General features: G+C 30.3%; 1 protein-coding gene across 2 annotated transcripts in view; it reads right to left on the bottom strand.

Moving 5' to 3' along the window:
* LOC129942321 (furin-like protease 1) overlaps positions 1 to 21,202 on the bottom strand; it is a 705,779-nt gene that overhangs the window by 14,243 nt on the left and 670,334 nt on the right. For both annotated transcript variants that reach the window (XM_056051194.1, XM_056051193.1), the window contains exons 10-11: positions 15,599 to 15,774; positions 9,400 to 9,487 (exon numbers count right to left, since the gene is read on the bottom strand). In XM_056051194.1, the coding sequence (XP_055907169.1) occupies positions 9,400 to 9,487; positions 15,599 to 15,774 (264 nt within the window). The remainder of the gene's footprint in view (positions 1 to 9,399; positions 9,488 to 15,598; positions 15,775 to 21,202) is intronic.

Raw genomic sequence — 21,202 nt, 5'->3', positions numbered from 1 at the left:
TCTCTTTATATATCATCAATCATTTTATTAATATTTTTTTTATAAGTATAGATAGGTCGGTATAATATAATTAAATATAGTTTTTAGAACACATAATACACAATTGAATACAGACAATGTGTAGGTACATTTTTAGTCGTCTTCTTATTTTTGTTTATATAATAAAAATTAACAAATTGATTGTATGGTATATCAACCTAACAAAAGACCGAAAAAAGACTTGAGTATTTTATGTATTTAAAAATAATTTCTGATATGGAAAATAATTGCAATTCAATTTTTTTTTGTATTGTATTTAGCTTATATTTGCATATTATTTATTTAACAACAACAAAAAAAGATCTGATTATGATGATTAACACAAAAGGACAAAATAACAGTAATTAAGGATAAAAGATATGCATGAATTCATGTTAAAATTGTATTATTTTTGTTAAATATATAAATTTATTTTTTAAGTTTTTGTTGACATTCAAACGATATGGATAAATAAGAAAAATATCTTTTTTTTTTTGGATTCAACGATAAATATAATATTTGTATGTTATTTTTTTTTTTTTTTAAATAATTTGAAACAATAAAAACGCTTTTTGTTTATGAAAAAAATGTCATATTTTAAATTTAATTTATTCAATCGTATTTATTTATTTAATTTTTTGTGCGTTTCCAGGAACTTTTTTTTATAATAAGAGTGGCTAATAATTTCGCATTAATAATTATTTCTTTTTTTTTTAAGTTTTCTTTGTTTTATTAATAATAATTATTATATTTTTTCGATTAACTTCTTATTTATTGAGTTTTTCTTTGATTTAATTTTTCGTAGATACTAGATTATTTTTTTTAAATTTTAGATTAATGATTAAACAGTCTTAATTCGCAAATTTAAACTTGTTTTTTTTTTTCTTTATTTTTTAATTTGGCGACAGAAAATTGCGTTTTTTCTTTTTGTTTCGTTTTTGGAGAATTTAGTGTGGCGAAAAATAATGGCAAACTTTATTATGAAGAATACTCGATATTCAGAAGGAATTTTTCCAATTAAAATCAGAACTAAGTCATAAAGTACTTTTAAGTAAATTAGAGGAACTTGTACTACATGATAAATTAATAACTTGAATATCATCCTACCTTACTTATAGACATCATATGGTCTTCAAAAATTACCATTCTTATTCGTTTAGTTATTAATTCTGGTGTACCTCAAGGTAGCCACCTTGGTCCGTTGTTATTTGTTATGTTTATAAATGATCTTTCCTCTATCTTGAACAATTCGATGACGTCAAAACATTTCGGACAAGTTACTTAATTGACGAACTATTATAACTTCGACAATCGAAATAGTGCAACTGAAAACGTCTAATGTTAAATATTGATAATGCCAAAACAATGAGTTATTCACGAGTTACACGCAAACATAATGTAGTTTACTGTGAGAATATGTTAAACTTTGCGAGTATGGAACTCTCTAACAATGGGAGGGGTTAAGAGGACATAGGAGACTTGAAAGTAAGGCTTGTTTTTGGCACCGGACGGGAGAGCTGTTAAAAAATTGCTTTCAAATGATAGACTGGAAAGTTAATACAAAAATATACCTATAGAGCATTTCGGCAACAAATCTGTTGACATTGAAATACGAAAAGGATTATGGTGATCCAATTGATACGTTAAGTTATTTGATATTACTTAGTCTTTACTTCTTATTTTGTTTGTGTTTGCTGGTTAAAAAAAAAACTATCAGAATTGGGGTCATAAAAATGTCAAAACAATGTTCAAAATGTGGAAATAATGGGCAAGATCATTTGACAGATGAATCCTTCTCATTTGTAGGAATTTAAAAAACTTAATTGGATGAAAAGGAAACACCAGAGCACAACGATGCACCATGTTATCGAAATACGAAATAGATACCGAATTTGCAATAGATTACAAATTGAGCAGAAAATTGTTATTATAGAAAAATGCTTTAGTAATAAAAGTAGAGTAATATTAAGAACGAAAAATGTCTTATTAAATTATTTTATGGGAACAGAAAGAACAACGCAAAACAGCCCCGAAAATGCTGCAAGGTCTAAAAGTTTGGGTAACTACGAAACACTTGCTATTATAAATTGATTCAATCAATATTGATTTTCAGATAAGGAATCATTTTTGGACCATTAGGCAATACTTCCGTTTTGACAAAAAATTCATACAAATTTTTAAGACCGGACTTTGAACTTACAACTTCAAAACATGAAGACCCACAACAACAAAATTTGGCAGAGGACGCTTGGCATGGCCATATCTTGATTTAATTTACCACTTTTATGCCGAAGAGATTTTCAGACTTTTGAGTCGTCAGAATCTTCGAATTTCGGGGAGTGTAGTGATCTAGAGAACAATTGTACGATTATTGTGGGTGATAGAAGCTACATAACACATTTTTTAGACATTTATCATCATCATCAATAAATAAAGTGAAAAGTAATGGACTTAGAAAGTAGCTTTGGGGAACACCTTAGAAATCCGTCCCATCACATACAGAAGCACTCGATGAAACAAGAAACTTAAAGTAAATCATTAAGAGTTCTCGGGAGATTCCCTTATCTATCAAAACTAGTCTATTTATCTTGTCGAATTCTATTAGAAGTCGACGAAACAAGCTTTTGAATTTTTACTTTTTTTCAATTGACTTTCTAGAAATATTTATCAATTGCAGAGACATGGTGCATCGTTGAGAAACCCGGCCGAGAATATAGTTAAGAAGAGCTTAAATTTGCCATTAACTAAGTTGCTTTTGAGTTCAGAGAATTTTGACTGCGGATGAAGTAGAATTTGTTGCCTGAACTTGCCTAATAAGAGCTTTCACTTTTGAAGCTGTCAGCTTTTTACTTATGACAAGTAAAAACTATACTAGGTACCTAGTTTATTTAGATCTCCAGATCTCCTTTTAAAATTCACTACAAATATGGTGCTTAGAACCAATCGCAATTTTGAAAGAAAAGTTTCTTCAAGGTGTTACTTGCTTTTCTTTTTAAATATCAAAATGAAAATTCTTATTGAAATAAATATGAAAATATTTGACTATTTTAAATGAACGGTCTATGTAAATAAGCCAAACAATGGTTCCGAACTATTCTATCAGTTTAACAAATGGCATCCTATTTAACTTTTTGAAGTCATTAAGTCAAAGACCTAAAATTCATTCTGCTAAGCCTAATAAAACTTTTCAAACAAAAAAAACTTTAGCTTCAACTTTTTTTTGTTAAACAAAGGTTCAGAATATCATTTTATAATATTTTCTTTTTTTTAAAACTTTATAACAATAATAGTTTCCTATAATTTTTAGTTTTAATATGACAAATTAGTTTTCAACAAAGTTTTATAGCAAAGCATTTATAGAATAGCTTTTTGATTTTTTTTGTTCTGGTTTCATCAAATATCCGTCAAAAGTTATAGTTTTATGACAAATTGTCTCCGATTTATTATATAAGCCGAAGAAAAACATAAAAGCAAAATGAAGCATTTAACGGAACTAGAACCATTGAAGATACTCTATACAAATACAAGTAAAGATACATTTCTAAAAAAATGAAAATTCGCTCCACTGTACGAGTAGTATACTGGGCTTCTAGGTCCTTCCCTCTCTATTCGATTTGTTGTAAAATCATGTCTGTTGAAAGCTGACACAATGATGACGAAGGCAACTTCTCTATCTCTGATGGGCATAATCATGGTGCTGACGAACACCATCATCAACTTATAGTATAGTCTGGTTTAATGGCAAAAGTCCATTTTGTCTGATATCTATCCCTTTTGATGTTTCACCCTATATACTGGTAGTCGTACACTCCATCTAATGGAACCTTGAAGGCGGATTTCGCTGGAAGTATAGTTGTAGAGTGTGTACTTTAATTTTAATAAGTCCACAATTCTCAACTCAACGACGACGACGTGGTGTACAAACAAACCACCATAAGGTCTTTTGCTACATCATCAAATCCTATCATCACCGATCGGATGCATTCATTCAATGAGTGCTTGCTTAGAATTTCTGTGAATTGAAATATTTTTTAATTCAAGTTCTCTAGAAACATCATATTTGAGATTGTATTATTGGAAAATTTAGAGATAGAGAGTAGTTGAAGAAATACGATTTCTTATTTTGATATAAAGTAAGTTTTTATATCATAGGGATTTTTTTTAATTCTTGGAACTAAATTTGATATAAGTTTGAGAATAAAAATTATTCGAGACTAGGTTTTTGCACTAATAATGTTTTCAACTTGAATAAAATTCAATTTGGTAATTCGAATCAAAAGGAAAAACGGATCTATAGAATTTTTTGAATAAAGATTTACTGAGAAAAAGTCGATGTGTTTAACCTGAAACTTGTATTGAGCTAGTTGATATTTTTATTGATGTTGTCAATTCTTTATATCCTTAGTATTTTATAGAGGATATCAATAGAAAAAATAAAGTTACTTGATTACCAACTTCATCCTCTGACTACAGGGCTACTAGAACTTCTGAAAAATAACCTCTTATCATGTTTATTCTTTTGCCACAGAAATTCTTTCTTAAGGACTTGCGAAGTTTTTTCCAATAAAACACAGAGCATTTTAGATATTTAGAAAATTTAGCTATCGGCTTGAAATACAATCAAAACATTTATGAATGGATATCGACTACGATCTAATGGCCACCTCAGTAACGTTTGCAGCGCTTGCATCGATTCGTTGAACCTTATTTTTAATAATTCGGTCACACATTTGCGTTCAATGTTGGTTTTGAGCTCTTCGAAATCAATGACATCACGTAGCCATGAACGAGGCTCCCAATCAACTGGCCCATTTCTTGAGATTTCCAACTTGATGTTCAATAAATCGGTTTTAAGGTGAGCTGTGTGGCTTGTGGCATTATCTTGTTGTAACCACATGTCATGGCACGTTAACGTCATAGTAACGTAACGTGGCGATCGTTGTGTTCGACAAAAATAAATATGGACCAAGGACACCACCTACCGGCATCCAAACCGCACGAAACAGTAATTTTTTGTGGATGAGGTGGTGAGGTGAATATGATAAATGAGTTTCGTCGCTGAAAATGATTTTACGAAGAAATTCATGATCTTGGCACAGCTTCTTCAGATCCCAATCAGAGAACATACATATCGCTTTAAATGTTCCATTGGCTTCAATTCCTTAGTCAGCTAAATCCTTACGCCTCCGCGCCGTAATGTGTTCTGAGCGATGCTTAGATCTTGAACGAACAAGAAGTTTTGAAAAACACGAATATCAAATAAATTGACTTTATTTACTAATGGAAAACTCTGGTTTCGTGCTTTGACAGGAGACTATAGAAATCCTAATTCACAGCTTATCTTTGACAGACGTTACTTTATGAATTCTTTTTTAAAATTGGAAAATATAAAATATAATTTCCACAAAATGTTATTGTGGGCTACGGTGAATACAAATTTCTCTCGAAAAGTTTCAATATCTCGATCATTGGGAACGTAGTGCTGAAAAGTTTCTCTCGGAATTACGTGCTATCGCGAAAAAAAATTCCAGGGAAATTGAGCTGCAATTGCATAGAATTTTCGTTCAAGTGAGATTATCGATGAAGGTACAAATTTCGTGGGAACAAACATTTTTAGGAAGATTCACGATAGGCCCCATTAAGAAATTCAACTTGGTTATTTTATAAAACTTCATCTTTGTTCTACGAGGATGTTCGGATGGTTTAGTTAAACAAATATTTTTTAGCTTTATTTTATAATAATTCTCATATACAGTAAAGCTTGGTGAACTCTTATTCCTACATATTTCTTCTAAAACAGACTGAACTGACTCAAAAACAAGAATAAAAGTAAAAAACCGGGACACAAAAAAGCTGAAAGTTGAATGCAGGAGGACAACGCTTATTGTTAAAAAAATCTAGCGCGAATAATTTTCACGTTATGGACTTTAAATGATAGGTACTATAGAAAAGCACAAAAAACAGGAATAACCTTTTTTTAAACTTTTATTTGATGACTTTTTGCTGGACATTCAAACTGCTGTCCTTTTTTATTTTTTATTTTTGACTAAAAATAGGAAAGACCGATGGTAGTTTTTTGGTTAACATGGACAGAAGTAGGTATGACTTTCCTATATTAGTCAGTCACATAGTATATACCTAGGTCCTCGGACATAACCAACGACAGATGGAGATTTGAGAGAGAGTGCAGTGTCCTTTTTAAAATATATATTTTTTTTTATAATTCAGGTTAGAAGTTATGTGATTATGTGAACTTTTTGGCATTGTTATTTTGCGTTTGGAAAACGAGCACAAAAGAGGTGATGGTAGGGTACATTTTTAGACAGACATGTCATAGCTTCTTGTGTTGGGCTGGCTGACTGAGACTGGATGAATGGACGACGACATCAGGAGGAACTATGTACCCTCCTTACACAACAAAAAGCAAAAAGACACAAAATTAAATGACACGTAATTTTTGAAAAACTTGTGTCAAAGAGAAATTTATAAAACAAAAAAAAGTTGGTCAAGTACTGACGTATTGAGACTTGGCATGTTACTTAATTTAACATTTTTAATACGTTTTTTTTATGTTCAAATTAATTTACTATAATTCTTTTCCTACAGAAATTAGGATTTAAGTTAGAATTTTGAAAAATATGTACTATGAAGCGTTTTTCACTCACTGAAGTGTTAGGAGATTAAGTTCAGGTGACACAACTACATTCATTGTGGGAAAAGTTTTCAGCTTTGTTCATTTGAACAATAATAAATTTAATATGGATCAAAAGAGATGAATCGGGTTTTAATGATGGAAACATTATTGTTAATGTTGCAATTTAAATAGTTTTTTTTTCAACGTCTAGACAACTTAAAGGGGGGAGGAGGATGTCGTGAATAAACGTTTGGGATGTGTTCCTCTCTAGTTTTCCTCGCAATAATTTACTATCGTGAAAGAAATTGAGCTGAAATTGCATAGAATTTTTGTTTGAGGAAAATTTACTTCCAGGGAAATTCCCGATTTGTGTTCCAATTTCACACAACTCCAATGATAGATTTTTGTAAGGCGCCAGTTATAGATATCATTGGTTTTCATCATTGAAACCAAACCTTGGACTTTTCTGACTGGTCTTTAATAGCTCTCATTCAAAATTGCTGTTATTGAAAAAATGTCTTGATTGAAATCAAACGAAAATTTCTTACTGACAGGAATCTGTCATCGGCATTGTGTGAATTTGGAACACCAATCAGTGGAAGGACTCATTCCACTTTTGAGTATTAAAGTATCAGCTCTTCAGGAAAATGAATTTCCATCCGGAAAATAGAACAATACATTTTTAGAGAAAAATAAATGCGCGTGATTTCTGATTGATTAGTATATAATTTTTATTTCTCATCAAAGTTAAACAATGTCAATTATCGATTCAAAAATGTTTCCGGATCGATTTCAATCTGAAAATTTGTTTCAATGACCGCTATAAGCGATCTGTTAACAAAATTTAAATGATGAAGGACAAAAACCACAATTGCAGTTTTATTTCGTGAGAATTTTCCTGATCGTTTAATTTAATCCTAAAGAACCTTGAATTCATAGCTTTTTGATACCTTAAACAGATAGAATCTTCGTACTTTCAACCCCCATAAACAGAGCACAATCTAAGTTAGGAAAACCAAGAACTTTAAATAAAATTGTGGGGGGGAGGGTAACAGAGCAGACCGAGTTTTAAGGAAGAAATACGTAGGTTAATATCAAAAATGTCCCTTCGTAGCATATGGGACAAAGGTTCGTCGGGTAGGAACATAAAACTCAAGAATTACGTGTGGTAAGAGGGTATTTTAAAGCACGGAACTGAAAAATATTCAAGATCATGTTCAATAAGGAATTGCCTTGAAAAAATTTTAAATATCATCAGTATAAAGTGAGATAGAAGAATGTTTCATGACCCTTTCTAGATAGTTGATTGTATAAATTAACAATAAAGGACCAAGGTGGCTACCTTTGGGAACACTATATGTAGCTAAGAATGACAGATCTGAAACGTTTGGTTTTTTTAAGATAAGAGTGAATCCTTTTTTACAAAGCCAAAACACACGAATTTGTGTGAAAATTTCGAGTAAAAAAGTAAAATTTTGAATGCTGGAAAATAACTTCTAATACCTTCTGCAAGTTTTGTCTTCTCTTTTATAATTGAATTTAGTTTGCCAATAAATCAATCGTATGTTTCATGTTCTTTTCATTTGTGAGTGCAGTGTCGTCTGATCTAATCATGTCGAGAATGTATAAGTATAATTGCACTTAATTATTATCCTTAATGTCGTCTTATTCCATTTTTGTTATTTCGTTTATTCCCATATTGTTGTTGTTTATCAAGAAAACTTACTCTAAGGTCTTATTTTTTTTTTTTAATTTAATTTTTAAACTTACCCTTAACCATAACTGTTATTTATTTTTTTTGTTTAATTTTTTGAGTTTACTCTAAATTTTTCATCTTACAAAAAGTGTTGTTGGCACAGTAATTTCTAGAATTTATAATTTTTGTAGTTGTTACTTTAATATTCTTACATCAATATCTAGGTTATTATTCTAGCTTAAGACTTTTTTATACATTTCTTTTATACACTGTTTTTTTTTCTCAAGTTCGGCATTGATTTTGTTTTTCTTTAAGATTTAATTTTATTATTATTTTTGTCAAGTATGAGTCATTAAAAAAATTAAAAATTAATTATAGTATTTTGTGTTTGTACAAATATTAAATTGAGTGAAAAAATTAACTATATAAAACATAAATGTAAAAAATTAAAATAAAATATTTAAAAAAAAAACAATTACTATAAAGAAAATTTACATATCACCTATTTTTTTGTTTTGTTTAATAATAATATAAAATTAAAGAAATTAACTAATTATAAGATATTTAATAAAAAAATAACAAAATTTATATAGGATTTGTTTAAAGAAGGTATATAAAAGCAAATTAATTAATTATTGTGTTTCTTTATAAACTTTAATTTTATAATTTACATTAAGAAAGTAGAAATTCTAGTTATTTATTTATTGATTTTTAGTTAAGAGGAATTCGGTTAAACACAAAAACACATATTCATGTACAGGTCTTTAAGTTGTTTGATTTGTTTATTCTTGTGTTGTTTTTTTTTGTTTTGGTAATTATTGTGTTGTTTATTTTATAATATTTTTGCTTTATTTTTTTTTTTATATTTTCGAATTTGTTTATTAATTTTTCGCCAGTAGTTATGAAACATTGGTTGTTATTAGTATTTGTCTATTGCTTGGAATTATACTTCTAAGAGGTTTTCTATTATTGGTTAATTTAAACAAAAAGCTTCTGCTCGCTGATATTGTTAAATAAATTTGTGATAAAGCATATAATATAAAACACAAACCTATGCATCTTTGGTCAGTTGTAATATGCCTGCATGCACTGCTGGTTTGATCGTTTTCATGCTGAATATCAGCTAAGGATTCGCCAACCTGAAAATATACAAAATTTTAATATTTAATGTTAATTTCTGATTTTGTGATGAGATTTTTTAAATATTTTTTGTTTTTTTCATTTGAATTCTCTTATTACTTCAATATTCAAAAATTCAATCTGAAACAAAATAAATTTCCTATTATAATTTATTTTAACTTTGTTCTTGAAAAACAAACAAGAAAAAAAACACATTTTTTAATTTGTGTGAAGTGCATAACTGAAACTACACTCTTTCCATGGCATTTGCATACAATTTATGTATTTTAAAATTCTTTTTTATTTGAATGCATCACCAGAAATCAATTTATTATAAAAAAAAATAAAATACGAAAACAAAAGCTGAATTTTAGCTCAATAGACAAACAAAAATGTTAAAATGTTCCTTTTTTCCCAACACTTTTACGAGTTACAACACACCCTAGCAAAATGGAAAAAAACATGCATGAAAAATTGGTATTGTATAATATTTCAGCAAGTTCATAATTTTTCAGCAGGGATGGATTTGGAAGAGACTTGATAGTAAGGCAAGTTTCTATTTTCTTTTATTTGATCTGTCCAAAAAATGTCCAATTACCCAATCCAAACAAGAACATTTTTTTTGTTGAAAAGTTAACTAAAAACTTAGTCAAAGAATATACTAGGAAGTTTATGAAGTAAATATAAATGACTGAAAGTCCAAAAACACACGCTGATCCTAGTTTTTCAACTTCAATATTCTTCTTTTGCTTCTACCGAATGCTCTTTATGGAAGCGTCTTAAAAGATCCCAAACACAAAACCTGCCAATAAAATCTCAAGATGGGAAATTTATCGGAAACACGAAACAAAAAGCTGATCTTTTTGCTGAAAATGTCACGAATGTTTTCAAACCATTTTCAGTCAATACCGGTAGAGATTTCTTAAAGTTTGTTGATAGAAACGACGAATGTGAAATTAATTTTATTACGTTCAAAGGAAGAAGCATGTGGTGTCAACAAACTTATATAACAAATGATCTTCAGAACAAAGTTTGACTATTGGGTCTCGAGTACAAACTGCTTCCCCAGGAAGTACTATGAAATACTGAAAACATATGTTACGAACGGACTCTTAAGAAAACTTTGTCACCACTATTACTCCCAACAAAAAAAAATATAAGTCGGTGTACCACATGGAAGTGTTCTAGGACCAACCTTGTATCGTTTATACACAAGGAATATTTCAGTGGATATTTGATGACACTGCAGTGTTGGTGTCTGGAAGATACATTTAAAGGGCTACACAAAAATTTGCAAAATGCAGTGTATAAAGTTAATATAGTATCAAACTAAATGAAACAAAATCGACTCAATGTTTCAATTTTTTAACAGGAACCCACTTAAATGTACAAAACAATGTTCCGAGATTAAGAAGAACAAAATCGCTCAAGCTGATGGTTTTAGAGCTATGATAAAATATTGGGACCATAAATTTCCCCTAAAGTAAATAATAAATAAAGACAGAAAAAATTGTCAATCTTGCATAAATTGGTCCTGATTAAGCCGTGGTTTTTAGTGCGTTAAGAGATTTATTAATTTCTTGCATAATTTCATTCAACATTTTGTATAAAAAGATTCCTTGAAAAATTTAAATAGGAATAATGAATTTGTAGTTTGTGAGAGGAGTGCTTTGTTTGAATCTAATAACTCGAACGGTCTAAAATTCTATTCTAAAAATGTTGTTGATGTCGGTGAATTTAAAACTGAATCATAGATTATTTTGACGCCGACAGTTGCTTCCCATTTGAAAACTTGACTAAGAGTAAGTTTTAAACATAAGGAAGTTAATTTTTGCGCAATGCCAGTTTTTGCCAAAATGGAGCATCTACTGTGTTACTCAAGTTTGCGTAAAAAATTCGTGTGAGAAGAAGTCCACGAACATCACGTTACCATAGATCTCAAAATGTCAAAATTTCACTTGAGGACTTGAGGAATTTGCACAAAGGCTTCAAATATTCGCTTGCGGAGTTCAATTGACTGGGCTATTTAAGGTGGAAAACCATCCGCTTTATTATCGGTTCATTTGGAACGAAAAATCATTTTTTTTCTGACAAGGCGCTATCTTCATATAACAAACCAAATTGACATACCTGCAGGTCGGAAAATCCTCTTTTAGCATCCACATCCGGTTCATTTGGAACGAAAAAACATCGTTTCTGACAAGGCACTTTTTTCATATAGGAGTCTACGTTAACAAACAAAATTGACACACCTATAGGTCGGAAAATCCTCTTTGAACCGAGACGGATTTGTTCATGGCCTTAATTCCAACTTCAAAATTACTATACACACATGGCTTTTGAAATATTACTTTTCAAAATTCGTAACAACACATAAAAAAGTCTTTTTGAGATTAACTGCATTTATGAAATAGCATTTTCGCTAAAGTTCTTGATGGTTTTCTAAATCTATAATCAAATTTTCGAAAAATCTTCATAGGGTGTAAGATTTCAAGTGTCTCAAATAAATCATATAGAAATGCTGAAACACAAGTGCCAAACCGGTTTTCTTGTGTAATGAATGATACTGAAACTGAGTATTTTTAAAATTTGAGTAGAAGGTTAAAATCAAAGATCGAAATCGAAATAAGCCCTTTAAACTAACGCAAAAACATATTTTTCAAAGTCATGAAAGAACTAAATTTAAGGATTGCTCAAAATTTTATATAGAGTTAAACAACAACTCATAACAATGAGAATTTCTTAAAACTTAGCAGCAAGAATACCTTGAACTGTATCGAAAATAAAGATTTGTATTTGCGACATAATACCATTCGAAATTATTAAGGGATATGTTGTGCTTAAAAATACCAATTTTGACTGTTTTAAGTGACATGAAATAATATCTAAGACATAATCTAAAATAAAATAAAAATCTTTACGAGAGTTTTAACCGTCGGCAAAATTGGCTTTATTGTAGTTAACAAAAGTTAAATAACACAAAGTAATAATAATTTCAGGTTCTTGAAATGTAAATGAAATTTTTCATTGACAAAACCTTGCACCCACCCCAAATCATATAGTGTGCCAAAACAGGAGGTTCCAGTAGGTGCATGCAACATTAAAACCATCTCTGTACAAACCAAACTGTAATAGAGTAATACAAACAATTTGGCGTTATTTCACCCTGTTATAAAAACCAACTTATAACAACTTCTTAAAATTGGGGATATAAATATTTCATATTTGAATTTGGAAAGTTACTTCATCATGAAATAAGTCCCCAAATTAAAAATGGAATTAGTCCCCAAAAAATGGAATTAAAATGTATGCTCATATTTGAAGGCTATTTTATATTTTGGTGGGAGGTTATTTCTTTAAGAAATATATCACGGAGCTTAATTAAGCATTTTAAAGGGGAATAAATTAAAACTTGATATCATAGATGAACAATTTAATGCCGAGTTTCAATTTGAGGATCCCTAAAAAAAATGGTGGAACAGAAAAAAAGAGAATTCTTGTAAAATGTTAAAAGGTGACAGTTGTTCAAAAGGCGGTATTTTTAAATCGAATCCTCTTATTACAATATCCTTTATAAAACATTTTGATTGGTTGGGCTAATACAATATAATAGCTAAACCAGCAAGGTTATGTAGCTGGCAATTAAATTATACTTTTTCTAAAATGTTAGATGGCTCTAGTTCGATCTCCTCTTCAAAATCAATCTATCACGTCAGTTTTTTTGTATTTGATTTTCCAAATCTACAATCCCTTACTTTAATATTCCGTACTTGTCTTTCAAAAAATCCTCATTAATTGTAACCTCCGATGAAGTATTTTAAAAAGAAAAACGTAAAACGGTTTAAAGGCCATTTTTTATCCTATTACAAATTCGTAGTGTGAAGTGTATAACATTGAAAAAATTATAAAAATAATGTTGAAAACGGATATTTTTGAGCCGAATGGGCCCTACAAATTAACTCTAAAACAAATTTTTTTAAAATAAACGGTGATTTTTTAAGAGCTTGAGAACTTTTAAAAAAAAACGTATAAAATTTGCAAAATCTCATCGATTTTTTATTTGAAACGTTAGATTGGTCCATGACATTTACTTTTTGAAGATAATTTCATTTAAATGTTGACCGCGCCTGCGTCTTAGGTGGTCCATTCGGAAAGTCCAATTTTGGGTAACTTTTTCGAGCATTTCGGCCGGAATAGCCCGAATTTCTTCGGAAATGTTGTCTTCCAAAGCTGGAATAGTTGCTGGCTTATTTGTGTAGACTTTAGACTTGACGTAGCCCCACAAAAAATAGTCTAAAAGCGTCAAATCGCATGATCTTGGTGGCCAACTTACCGGTCCATTCCTTGAGATAAATTGTTCTCCGAAGTTTTCCCTCAAAATGGCCATAGAATCGCGAGCTGTGTGGCATGTAGCGCCATCTTGTTGAAACCACATGTCAACCAAGTTCAGTTCTTCCATTTTTGGCAACAAAAAGTTTGTTAGCATTGTACGATAGCGATCGCCATTCACAGCAACGTTGCGTCCAACAGCATCTTTGAAAAAATACGGTCCAATGATTCCACCAGCGTACAAACCACACAAAACAGTGCATTTTTCGGGATGCATGGGCAGTTCTTGAACGGTTTCTGGTTGCTCTTCACTCCAAATGCGGCAATTTTGCTTATTCGCGTAGCCATTCAACCAGAAATGAGCCTCATCGCTGAACAAAATTTGTCGATAAAAAAGCGGATTTTCTGCCAACTTTTCTAGGGCCCATTCACTGAAAATTCGACGTTGTGGCAGATCGTTCGGCTTCAGTTCTTGCACGAGCTGTATTTTATACGGTTTTACACCAAGATCTTTGCGTAAAATATTCCATGTGGTCGAATAACACAAACCCAATTGCTGCGAACGGCGACGAATCGACATTTCACGGTCTTCAGCAACACTCTCAGAAACAGACGCAATATTCTTTTCTGTACGCACTGTACGCATTCGTGTGGTTGGTTTAATGTCCAATAAAGTAAACTGAGTGAGAAACTTGGTCACAATCGCATTAATTGTTTGCTCACTTGGTCGATTATGTAGACCATAAATCGGACGTAAAGCGCGAAACACATTCGAACCGAACACTGATTTTGGTAATAAAATTCAATGATTTGCAAGCGTTGCTCGTTAGTAAATCTATTCATGATGAAATGTCAAAGCATACTGAGCATCTTTCTCTTTGACACCATGTCTGAAATCCTGCGTGATCTGTCAAATACTAATGCATGAAAATCCTAACCTCAAAAAAATCACCCTTTATAAAGGAATTACATTCAAGCATGTTTCAAAATTTCAGGTTCAAATGAAAACCCATAAGTCATCTCAGAAGAATTATGAAACTATGATAACTAAGTGTTATAGTAAAATTCTGATTTAAACATACAATTTATTGCTAAGGGATATATAAAGTTTTAAATTAGCCTTAAAGAACAGCTTTTCGTTGTCTTTATCATTTTTAAAATGGCATATATCAAAAACCCATATGTGATAGAAAAATGTAAAGATTTTAGTTCAGGATAACTTAATTCTTTAAAAAAAGAAAGGTGACCCATTGTAATGGAATAGCGGCGGCCCTAGAACCTTCTTGAAAAAAATCCGACCCCGAATCAAATCCACAACCCTTAAGGTTCTTGGCACTATGCCCATTGGCATCATCTATGAAACTGCAACATGAACTGAACAGCTAACATTGCACTGAAACCCTGCATTGAATCTATGTATCTATAGCTATGAAAAAGTTCACTTCTACTGAAGAAGATAATTCAAAATAATAATACAAAAAAATACATAAATAAAAGACCGAATCCCAACATCAGAACAACAGAGAAGTTTTCGCCAATGCAAATTTATTTCTTGCTATATATTTTTTGCAGGCTTCCCTACACCGACTTCAACAATAAAAAAAGTAAAATATGACCTAACGTAACAGTACATTGTGTTGTTTTATGTTTATCGCGATTGATTATTTTTTATTATCAAAATAAAATTAAAAAAAAAAAACCAAGAAGCGAAAAAATGTGATGTGATGAGTTTTTGAACAAGACCTGGCTTTGAATCTATCTTCATATACTCAAAACACCATAAATGCAGACAGTATACATACCTGCTGTACATTCCTCCATTGACCGCTAGCCGTATCCGGGTCGTATTCAAGAAGATTGTGTTCCATATCACCACCGAAGGACGACCCAAATTGTCCAGGGCTTATTTGAACTGGATCATCTGGTTGGGCGGGTGTTTCTGTTCCATAGAAAATTAAGTCCCATTGTGTTATTTGAGCTGGTTTTTCAAAATATTTTTTGGAACAACATTTTGTTTTGTAGGTCGGTGGGTGGTAGTATATGGTCAGTCATCAGGATAATGATGGAACATGCAAAAGAAATTGAAACAAAAAATAATGTAAATACATTTTGTTTTCCAAAGGTATTGTATTTTTAAAAATATAAAAAATAGTATAAAAAATTAATATGCGAAATGCAAGAGATGATTGTTTAAAGCAAAACAAAATATACAAAAAAAGGTCCACTCCCGTGCTTTTTTAAAAATATTGGTTTACAGGTTTTAATAAATAAAAATATCTATAACAAATCTTTGAAGGACCACAAAAAAAAGATAGAAACGCGTACACAAAAATAATAATAAAAAAAAATATATAGTTATGTCTTTAATTACCCGCTAAGGTAAAAAAAACCATTTATACTCCCGTCCACTCGGGAGTTTCAAATAATAAAAAACACAACACGAAATTTTTTATTTAGTCTTTTAGACTTTTTATTTAAACTTTATAAATTTTTACGCGGAGACAATTATTTCTTAATTACAGTTCTAAAGATTAATTTATTGAAGCTTCTGGTCCCTTACCGTGGGTCGGGGGAAACCATAGGCTTATACGAAGTTATGAATGAAAAAGACGACTCATCGACTGTTACAGGCTTATTTATAACCAACCGATCATCCCCATTCTAATATTCTGATATACGATCAATACATGATCTAACGGGAATGATGGTGACACAATCGATAAGATGTGCGAATCAGCACATTTATGTTTACAGCGAGTAATTGTTTATGTTACTCGCTGGGAAGAATTTTTATCTGTTTAAGATTTTTGTCACTGGTCATTGACGGAAGTTATTGTTTATATTGGACGGCGCCGATAGCTCGATGGCTATATCCGTCCATCACGTTAAGTGATATTGTAGGTATGGTGGTGGTGTATGTCTGTGACATAACTCCCCCCTCCTTAAGATTCTCCTCCGGAGAATAAGAGTTTTTAACTTCAATATTTACGTTTTTGTTAATTTTCCTTTTACGAAGGATGAAAATTATTATTAAAATTGCAAATGTTAATACAGCTATTGTGCTGAATGAAATATTTCTAGTAAGAGAATGAGAGTACCTCATTTCTTCAATGATTTGTCTATTTTTTATGTTTTTAAGATGCAACTCTGGCATAGAAATGTTAATTGAGATATTTCCTATTTTAATTTCGTTAAAATTCGGTATTACAAAATTTTCATTGATGGTTACAGTTTCATAACATATTTCATTAATTTTTATTTTACAATTTTCAAAAATTATTAGATTATGTCCCCTTAAATAATTTTCATATTGATTACAATTATGCTTAATTTTAGTTTTTTGTATATTTTTTACAATAATTACATTATTTGTTAATTGCTTTATTTCTTTTTCTTTATTGATTTTATAATTACATTCCGCATTTTCTGTTAGCAGTTTTGATATACAATTTTCTTTTATTCTTTTTAAATTTTTCTTTAACAATGTTATTTTTTCTTCGTATTCAAAGAATGAATTATTACTTAATATTACAGTGTAATATTTTGAATCTAATTCTAAATATTCTTTATTTGGTATTGGCTCAATAAAGGCCTTATAAAATATTTGCTTAGAATAGTTTGGAATTAATACAACAAATACTATTTTATTTTTATATAATAATGCTGAACTTTTAATCGACATTAAATCTTTAATAGTAATATTATCTTCGGCTGAGAAAATGTCTCTGCCTAAAATGTTTAATCTACATAACATCAGATTTTCTTTTACCCTCTTAATCTGCTCTCTTAACAGTTGGATGTCGTATTGAATTTGAAATACGTGTTGAATGTGTTCAATCTCATTTAAGTCTGATTCTACTTGTAGCGATATATTTGAAATTTGATCATTAATTAAGTTTTGTTGTCTATTTATGTGGTCTGTTATCGATTTCATTGCATTAGTTAGTTCGTCATTTATTTTTACCTGATCATTTAGATCTTTTATAGCATTTTTATTATTTGCTTCATTAACTTCTAATTTTTCTTTTATTTCTAACTCGTCGTCCGAGTCCATTGTTCCTGCAATCCATTTAAGTCCTTTCCCTACTATATTCAATAAACCTCTTCTCTTCCTATAATGTGGTATTAAGCTGTGAATTTCTTTTTCTAATGAATTAAAACTGTGTAACATTGTTGGAAAATGATCTGAGTAACTTAAGTTAAAAATGTTCTGTTTGATTATGACCAAATTCTCTTCCCAATTGTTGGTATCAATTATGTGTAATATTTTCCTATAATTTGTAATAACTTGTAATTCCTGGTCTCTAATTAAGATATATCCCTCTCCGTAGTTTAAGTCAATTACTTCTAGTCTTTGTCCAGTTTGTCCATAACTAAGTGTGTCAAGTCCTTGTCCTGATATTGTCCTTAACGTCAAAAAGAGTATAAGTGTTGTTTTAAGCACTTCCATCTTGTTCCTGAAATTTTCGAGGTCTTTTTATTTTACATTTATGGTATTGTTTATTATTAGTGGCGAAAACTGTTACTTTATTATTTCTCTGTGTATAATATTTTTTAAATCTTGGTTGTAGCTTTCTTGAGTACCTTATTTTATGATACAATCTGTCTTTTTCTTTGTATTCATTAGGATCATTTCTGTTTATATTTCGTTTTTCTATTACTTTATTTTTCTTTTCACATGTGTCTAAATAAGCTTTTTCTTCTAATGCTTCTGGTATTCTCCTATAAAATAATTCAAACGGTGTATATTTTGTTGCACTACAAATTGAGTTATTATATGCAAAAATTGCTCTTGGTAACGCTTCATCTGTTGTGATATTATTATGATTTTTTAATATTCTTAAATGTTCTAAAATTGTTGAATGGAATCTTTCTACTGGAGAATTTGAGTTTGAGTTACTTATTGTTGTGAAATGCAAATTTATTCTTTCATTTCTTAAAAATTCCTGAAAATCTATTGAAGTTGCTGCCTTTTCCTGATCTATAACTATTAGTTTTGGTTTGCCGAATGTACTTATGTATTTGAGGATAGCGTCTTTTAAATGTATTGAATTTCTAGATTGTAGTTCGTATGCTTGTGCAAATCTACTATATTTATCAATAATTGTTATTATGGGTTTACCTTTTTGCAAAAAGAAAATATCTACGTGAATGATATCTAAAGGATTTTTTGGTGATTCTGTGCTTTCAAATTTTGGTTTTGAAGGGTTTCTGTCATACTTTTCGACTTGGCATATTTCGCAATTATTTATGTATCTTGTTAGTTTTTCTTTTATATTTGGAAAGAAATATTCGCGTTTAATACGTTCAAAGGATTCTGTTATGCCTCTATGATTGTTTTCCTTATGTAAATTTACAATAATTTCATCTTGCTCTTGCTCATTTTCTACATCTTTTAAAATTCTTGTACACCTTAATATTTTAAATCTTTTTGATCTGTGGAAATGGTTTTTAAACACATTTTGTATTTGAAGGTATAATTGGAGATCTTCCACGTATATAGCATTGGTGCTTTTAGGGTTAAAATGATTTTTTATAATTTGAATGATATCTATTTCTGTAAAATTTTTATACTTTATTGTCTTCCTAATTTTGTTAAAAATATTTTTAGTCCTAATTTGATTAGCTCCACTTCTAAGTTTCTCTATGATAAATTGATTTTTGAATAAATTTAATGGAGATTCTGATATTGGGATGTACCCATGGTCATCTTCACTAGCACTATGAATTGTAGCGTCAGTTGTTATTATTTCATCATGATTTATTTCAAGGGGTATTCTACTTAAAGCATCTGCATTACTGTTTATTTTACCTGGTTTATAGTCTACTTGGTAATCAAATTCTTCCATTTGTAATTTCCACCTTACTAATTTACTGTTTGGCTCTTTTAAATTCATAAGCCATTTCAAAGGTTTATGGTCTGTTTGAATTTTAAATTTTGTACCGTAAAGGTATGGCCTGAAGTATTTTGTCGCCCAAACTATGGCTAATAGTTCTTTTTCTATTGTTGAATAATTTTTCTCGTGATCGTTCAATGTTCGACTTGCGTAACATAAAGGGTGTTCTAATCCTTCTTGAATTTGAGATAACACAGCTCCTATTGCATAATTAGATGCGTCTGTGCTTAACAAGAATTGTTTACTAAAATCTGGGTATGCTAGAATTGGTTCTGATGTTAGCATGTTTGTACAGTCTCTAAAGCATTTTGAATATCTTTCGTTATTTATATCAATTTTTTGACCTTTCTTTAACTTTTCTGTCATTGGTTTTGTTACTTTTGCAAAATCCTTAATAAACTTCCTATAATATCCGAGTAATCCTAAAAATTGTTTAATCTGTTTCTGTGTTTTTGGGATTGGGTAATTTTCAACCGCTTCTATTTTCCGTGGATTTGGCTTAATACCATCTCTAGTCACAACGTGACCAAGGAACTCTACTTCTTCTTTAAGAAATTTGCTTTTTTCTATTTGAATTTTTAAATTAGCATTTCTTAGTGCTTCAAAAACTTTTCGTAGATTTTGAGTATGCTCAATGAGATTTTGGGAGAATATTATAATATCATCCATATAAATAAAACATATGACATTTATTAAGTCCTTTAAAATTGCATCCATTACGCGTTGAAATGTCGCGGGCGCGTTTTTTAACCCAAATGGCATTCTCGTGTATTCGTAATGACCATTATTAACCGTGAAGGCTGTTTTCTTGATATCTCGCTTATCTACCTCAATCTGGTGGAATCCCGATGCTAAATCGAGTGTGGTGAAATGGGAACATTTGCCTAACATTTCCAATATTTCTTGTATGTTTGGTATTGGATACCTATCGTCTATAGTTTTTTCATTAACTTTCCTGAAATCTATGACTAATCGCCATTTCTTATTTCCTGATGAATCATCTTTCTTAGGCACTATCCAAACTGGTGAGGACCATGGTGAACTACTTGGTCTAATTATTCCTGATTCTAACATTTCCTTTATTTGTTTTTGAATTTCCTCCTTGTGAACATAGGGATGTCTATAATTTTTTACATATACAGGTCGTTCGTCCGTAGTTTTAATTTCATGTTTTACCTTATTCGTAAAAGTAAGGTTTTGCCCATCTCTCTTAAATACATCTGCATATTCCGTTAGAATATCTTCCAGTTGCTCTACTTCCTCACTATCTAAGTGATTTAATTCTACTTGTGACATTAGATCATTAATATTTTCTGATTGTGCATCTATTCTGCAATAATTTATTTCTTCCTTATTCTTATTTACTTTTTCATTAAGTATTTCTGTCTTTTCGTTATTTTCGTTATTTTCATAGTTTATTTGCGGCTTTTTGCCTGTCCTTTTGAACTTAGGTTTTTTACCTTTAATATTCTTCTTAGTTTTATCTGGCTGTTTGCCTATCTTTTTTGT

The sequence above is a fragment of the Eupeodes corollae genome, chromosome 1 (genome assembly GCF_945859685.1).
Source record: "Eupeodes corollae chromosome 1, idEupCoro1.1, whole genome shotgun sequence".
In the NCBI taxonomy this organism is placed as follows: Eukaryota; Metazoa; Arthropoda; class Insecta; order Diptera; family Syrphidae; genus Eupeodes; species Eupeodes corollae.
The sequence above is the reverse complement of the archived record's forward strand: the minus strand, read 5'-3'. Positions and strand labels throughout refer to the sequence as shown.